A 5,872-nucleotide genomic window follows, 5' to 3' on the forward strand; every position below is an offset into this window, starting at 1 on the left:
TGGGGCCTATTATTGATTTGACTGACTTTTCTTATACATATAGTAGTTAACTTTTAATAATATATATAAGGTGTATTTTAAAACTTTTTGAAAATATGAGGTTTAAATATTAATTATTTAAATTAAATATTTTAATTAATTAATATTAAAACAATTATGGTTTATCTTTGTCCTTTAATTAAACAATTAATTAAATTAATTAAATCATTTATGGATTAAACAATTATTTACTATTAACCAATTAATAAAATAATTCAAATTTAATCCTAATCCAAACCCTCCTAATGTTCGAAAATAAGGTTGGTTTATCAGGTTTAATTATTCAAATTTTAAGGCTTTTAAAATAATAATTGAGGAACTAGATATACCCTAAAAGGGCTCCCTAATTTTCAAAAAAGGATAAGGAGACTAGGTTTTCAAGAACCCTAGCAAATTTCGAAAATCCTAAGGGTGGAGGCTAGGGTTTCAAGAACCGTGGTAATTTTCGAAAAATTTCTCCTGAGGTTTTAATTTCTATAAACCTTAATTTTGGTCTATTCAACATTGTGCAAGATCAATTGAAAACAATGGATCTGATACCATTGATGTGTTTTATAGATTATATTAGAAATTATGTGGCAAAAAACTTAACTCTTAAGTTCACATGCAACCTATTTGGACATAAGTTTTCTCTATTGATAGCTATAATCTATGAACATCAAAGAACACTAGGAAAAACCCTATTATTATCGAAATTCACAAAGAGATTACGATTTACATACCTTTTAATTGTTGTTGTAAATAATCAATAAAATCTTTCTTGAACCCTAGAAACCCTAAAACGAAGAGGAATAAATTTCGTTCCTATGCTTTTTAGGAAGGTCGTAAATGAAAATTGATGACCTTGGGGTCCTATTTATAGTTTAGGTAACTTACAAGCAAAGTAGAATCTGAATTTGATTAAATAATAGCTTTAATCCTGAGTCAAATCCTTTCCTTTTATGCAACTAGGAGGCTTCCAGAAACCCCAGAGGAGCCTCCAAAATTGTCCATGCCATGGAGGTTTCTATAATTTCTTTTTTTTGTTCAACTATTGATCAATTACAATTCACCCCTTGTACCTTTAAGTAATTCCAGATTAATTCTGATCAATAATTAATTAATTCTAATTGATTTTTTTATTAATTTATTAACCATATAAAGTAACAAAACAATTATTTAACTATTGATCTCATGTTAAATTACATAACAAATTAACATATTAATTATATATTCCTAATTAATATATTAATCACATAATATATTACAAAACATTTCTCCCTCTCTCTCTCTCTCTCACACACACACATACACACTATCCTAATATCATTTCTAGCTATTTCTGGTTAGGAGGGCAATCCAAAAGGACTTTGCATCTATTTTCAAGTATATACCAATTTAGTTATGAGCTTAGACACCTTAATCCAAAAATATGTGTATCAGAATTTGGATATTTTAAATTGACAATATATATATATATATATATATATATATATATGACTTTTATATATTAATATTATCGTCACCGAAAACCACGGGTGACCTCATTCTAGTTCTCATCCCCGTCATTGTCCTTAAGGAAGGTTAGAATGGCTTGGGCTGGCGGTACCGTCGCTAAGACTACTCCTCCTTTGTATTAGTATCGATAATGAAGAATTAGATGGGTTGTATACCCCGTTGTTGTGCTCTCCTTTTCTCTTGCTCTGTGTGTGTGTGTGTATATATATATATATATATATATATATATATATATATATATATATATATTATCTCTTTCTCTTTTCTTTTGTATTCTTTTCACACACAAAAACTATATATATAACATGTTTTTTTAATTACAAAAGTATAATACTGTCAAATATAATTAATATTTTTTTATTATGAATTAATTTTATATTTTAAGAAATAATTTGTATGTTTTTAATTATTAGAAAAAATGATTTGGGAAGGGGTGGGAAATATGTTATTTCTATATGTTGTGAGTTGGAAAAGATAAAAAAAGAGAGAGAGAGAGAGAGAGAGAAAAACTGATGTGTCAGTGAATTTAGTGGGTTGGGAAATATCAATTCCCTTCTCCCTAATATCTTTTGTCATTACCCTTAAATTATCTTACTAATCGTGAGACTCATGTACTACATGAGTTTACTCATAAAAATAAAAATAAGTATGATATTCAAAAATTTAAAGAGTTTGAATTTATAAAGAAAGGTAGAAAAATATATAACTATTAAAATTGAAGTGCTTTATTCTCTTTTAAATTTAAATAAATAATTTATATAAATAATTTGATTCAATTTAGAAATTTAGAAACCATATCAGGATTAGACCCATTTCGATCGAGCGGCAACCGCTGCTGCGGTATGGTCCAGAGTTGAAACTGGCTAACATAGGGCAAGGGTCCTGATGGGCAAGTATAAATAGAAGAAGCAGCTCCTCTCACTGCCCCGTATAGGGTTGTATCGCTGGAGGAAAGCTAATAAGTACAGTTGCAGTCCGCTTTAAGCGGTTGGTTAGCTATTATACAATTTGAAAAAGCTTATTAAAGAAGTAACCTTAATAGTTTTACTATACAGGGAGCTGAGACTTTTAGATGGTGATTATAAGGAAAATTACATTAATGAATTTGATATGCATTTATTACATTTAAATATTATATGGATTTTAATAAAACTGAAAAAAAAACCCAAAAAAAATATATAATTTAATCTAAAATTACCACAAAATGACATGTAACAAGTAGCATAAATGATTTTTATTTATTAGAGTATACTAGGTGTAAGACATATGTATTACATGTGTTCATTTAAAAAATAAATTAAATATTAAATTCTAAACAGTTGAGAAGTTTGAATTTATAAAAAAAAAATAGAAAAATATTGAATTATTAAAATTAAAGTGTTTTTTCTTTTAAATTCAAACAAATAGTTTAGATGAATAAACAAAAGAAATTAATGGGGTTTTAATTTAAAAAATTTGAACTTAGAAAGAAAATCAATTAATGAAATTGATAAGCATTTATTATTATATTTATTGCAATTAATACATTTAATTAAATATTATAGGAAATTTAATAAAAATGAAACAGCCACAAAATATCATATGGAAACAATTTAATTGAAAATAACTACAAAATAACATGTGACCAAATCAATAAAAACATGACATGTGACAAAAAAATTTCGGTAACGACCAGCGACTCCGCGTTCGTTGTTATCTCGGGTTGGAGTGGAGATTACTATTTTTTTTTGTTGCAAAATCTAATTTTGCAAGGACCGATATGCGACTTACTAAACTTGTAGGGGGGCTTAATGCAACTTAATATTTCCCGTGACAACTCTTCCAATTTGCATGGACCACTTTCATAAAAAAGGCTTCCTCTAGCTCTCATCCGTCACCTCCCGCACAATCCGCACTAGCTATATATATCCAATTCGAACTCCACTACAACATACACACTCACACACAGTATATTCTACTTGTCAATTCGATCGCTAAAAGATATCAATAATGGGCACCGTCGGTGAATCGGAAAAGTATTTACTGAATCGGCACAAGGAGCACCACTTCACCGCCGGTGAAGTTGTCCGTGATATCATCATCGGCGTTTCCGATGGTCTTACCGTCCCCTTCGCTCTCGCGGCGGGGCTTTCCGGTGCCAATGCTTCGTCTTCCATCATCCTCACCGCCGGAATCGCGGAGGTTGCTGCTGGTGCTATCTCCATGGGACTCGGCGGGTAAATCAACCAAGTTTATTTCATTGCAATGATTTTAGGTTTTATTGGTTGATTAATTTCAGTAGCATTCTAAACACTTCATTCGAATACGATCTATTTTTTTCGTCATAAAATTGTTCTCTGTAACGGCATGTCGTCATCTAGTTCCGGATTCAGGATAGAAACAAAATTGTAATTATTATAATCCACCATAGCAAATTGCATGCGAGTGCTCTGTAGGGTTTTAGGATTCGCTTGAGGTCAATCCTACTATATCGATATGAAATTATCACATACATATTCTTATTCATAGTGTTTGTACTTTGTATTATGATTCAGCAATCTCGAATTTGTTATCCTTAGTCTGATTAATGAAATCGGCTTTTAACGATTAGGTATTTGGCTGCGAAAAGTGAGGCTGATCATTACGCTAGAGAGCTACAGAGAGAACAAGAAGAAATTGATACCATACCTGATACAGGTTCATTTCTTAATTTCATTTTACAGATTAGATACATCATACATACATACTTGCGTGATACACATTCATTGATCTTTGATGGTTTGATTCTAATATAAAACTGTAGAGGCGGCTGAAGTTGCAGAGATACTAGCAGAATATGGCGTGGAGCCACATGAATATCAACCCGTGGTGAATGCTCTGAGAAAGAACCCAAAAGCATGGCTTGATTTCATGATGAAGTAAGTGCTAATTACTGAATTTTGATCCAAATAATACTCTCTTTCAAATCTCATATTTGTTTGAGTAATTCATATCCATGTACACCATGATTACACAGTACAATTAGTCAATTATGCTTAGAACTTTGATTCTTACCTGACCAAATTCTCCATAAAAGTAGGACAATTTTTTAACACATATTTTTAAAGATGATGATGATAAGGAGGAAATTTGTGTCTTTTGCACAATAACACGGTACAACTTGTTATATCATGTCTAACATACAAGATCTCAAGAAAAAAAAAATCATGATTGTAGGCATAGAAATCTTAATTGTTTTATGAAGTAATCCATGATTAGACATCGAAATGCCAAACATTGTCCTTTTATGTGTCTTGAGAATGTTTTCATGATTATTTAAGTAAAAAGTTTATGAATGTTGGCATCTAGCAAACCAGAAGCAATCTCTGCTATTCTGTTAAAAAATTATAAAAAAATCTTGGATTAACTATATTGTTTATACTTAATATTGGTCACAATCACACGTTGCTCTTTCCTAAGTAAACTTTTGGCCTTTTTAGCACGTTAGCCACACTTCATTGAATTAAAAATAAATCACGTTTATACAAAGACAAGATATCGTTATCATATATTTTTGGCCAATAAAAAAATATTACAAAAGCAAATAATTTTTGAACCTTGATCTTAATTCCTACACCTTTTATTTGTTATCCAGATTTGAACTTGGACTTGAGAAGCCCGATCCAAAAAGAGCACTTCAAAGCGCACTAACAATAGCTATAGCTTATGTCTTGGGTGGAGCGGTCCCCCTCTCACCTTACATGTTCATCCCAATCGCTGAAAAAGCGTTGGTTGCATCCGTCATTGTGACCATATTCGCGTTGTTGGTCTTTGGGTTTGCCAAAGGTTACTTCACTGGCGACAGACCGGTGTGGAGCGCGCTGCAGACTGCCCTGATTGGGGTCATAGCATCTGCAGCCGCTTTCGGCCTTGCCAAGGCCGTGCAAGGATAGTAGTATACTGTTAGTAGAGGTGCATACAAACCGGGCCTTAAAAACAAGGAAGTCGGTCAGTCAGGCCCGGTTTGTCTTGTGTTGTTTTTTTTTCCTAAGTACATGTTATTTTTGGACTTTGTATTAAATGGGACTGAAAAGGTACTTTGGAGCATGTTGATTCTTGTGGGCCTTGGATGGGAAATGGAACTTTGCTTTTTTATCTTGTTGTTTTGGATTATTTGTGAAACGCATGCGCAATATAAAAAGGGGATTGAGTTTTGGGTTTTATGGAAATATAAAACATGAAATATGAAAATATCTTTTGATTAAATAAATAAACATTATTGCTGGAGGCATGTTTGGGTAATTCTTTTTTCAACGATACATTTTATTTTAACTAACATAATTGGTGTGGTTTGTTTTCTTTTCTTGGATATTTATGG

General features: G+C 31.5%; 1 protein-coding gene across 1 annotated transcript; it reads left to right on the forward strand.

Moving 5' to 3' along the window:
* The first annotated feature begins 3,455 nt into the window (after positions 1 to 3,455).
* Positions 3,456 to 5,649, forward strand: LOC111917724 (vacuolar iron transporter 1). Its single transcript, XM_023913389.3, has 4 exons — positions 3,456 to 3,752; positions 4,127 to 4,212; positions 4,319 to 4,433; positions 5,150 to 5,649. The coding sequence occupies exons 1-4, from the start codon at positions 3,526 to 3,528 to the stop codon at positions 5,445 to 5,447; spliced, it is 726 nt and encodes a 241-aa protein (XP_023769157.1). The 5' UTR covers positions 3,456 to 3,525; the 3' UTR covers positions 5,448 to 5,649.
* The last annotated feature ends 223 nt before the right edge of the window (positions 5,650 to 5,872 follow it).

The sequence above is a fragment of the Lactuca sativa genome, chromosome 4, assembly GCF_002870075.4.
Source record: "Lactuca sativa cultivar Salinas chromosome 4, Lsat_Salinas_v11, whole genome shotgun sequence".
NCBI classification, from domain to species: domain Eukaryota; kingdom Viridiplantae; phylum Streptophyta; class Magnoliopsida; order Asterales; family Asteraceae; genus Lactuca; species Lactuca sativa.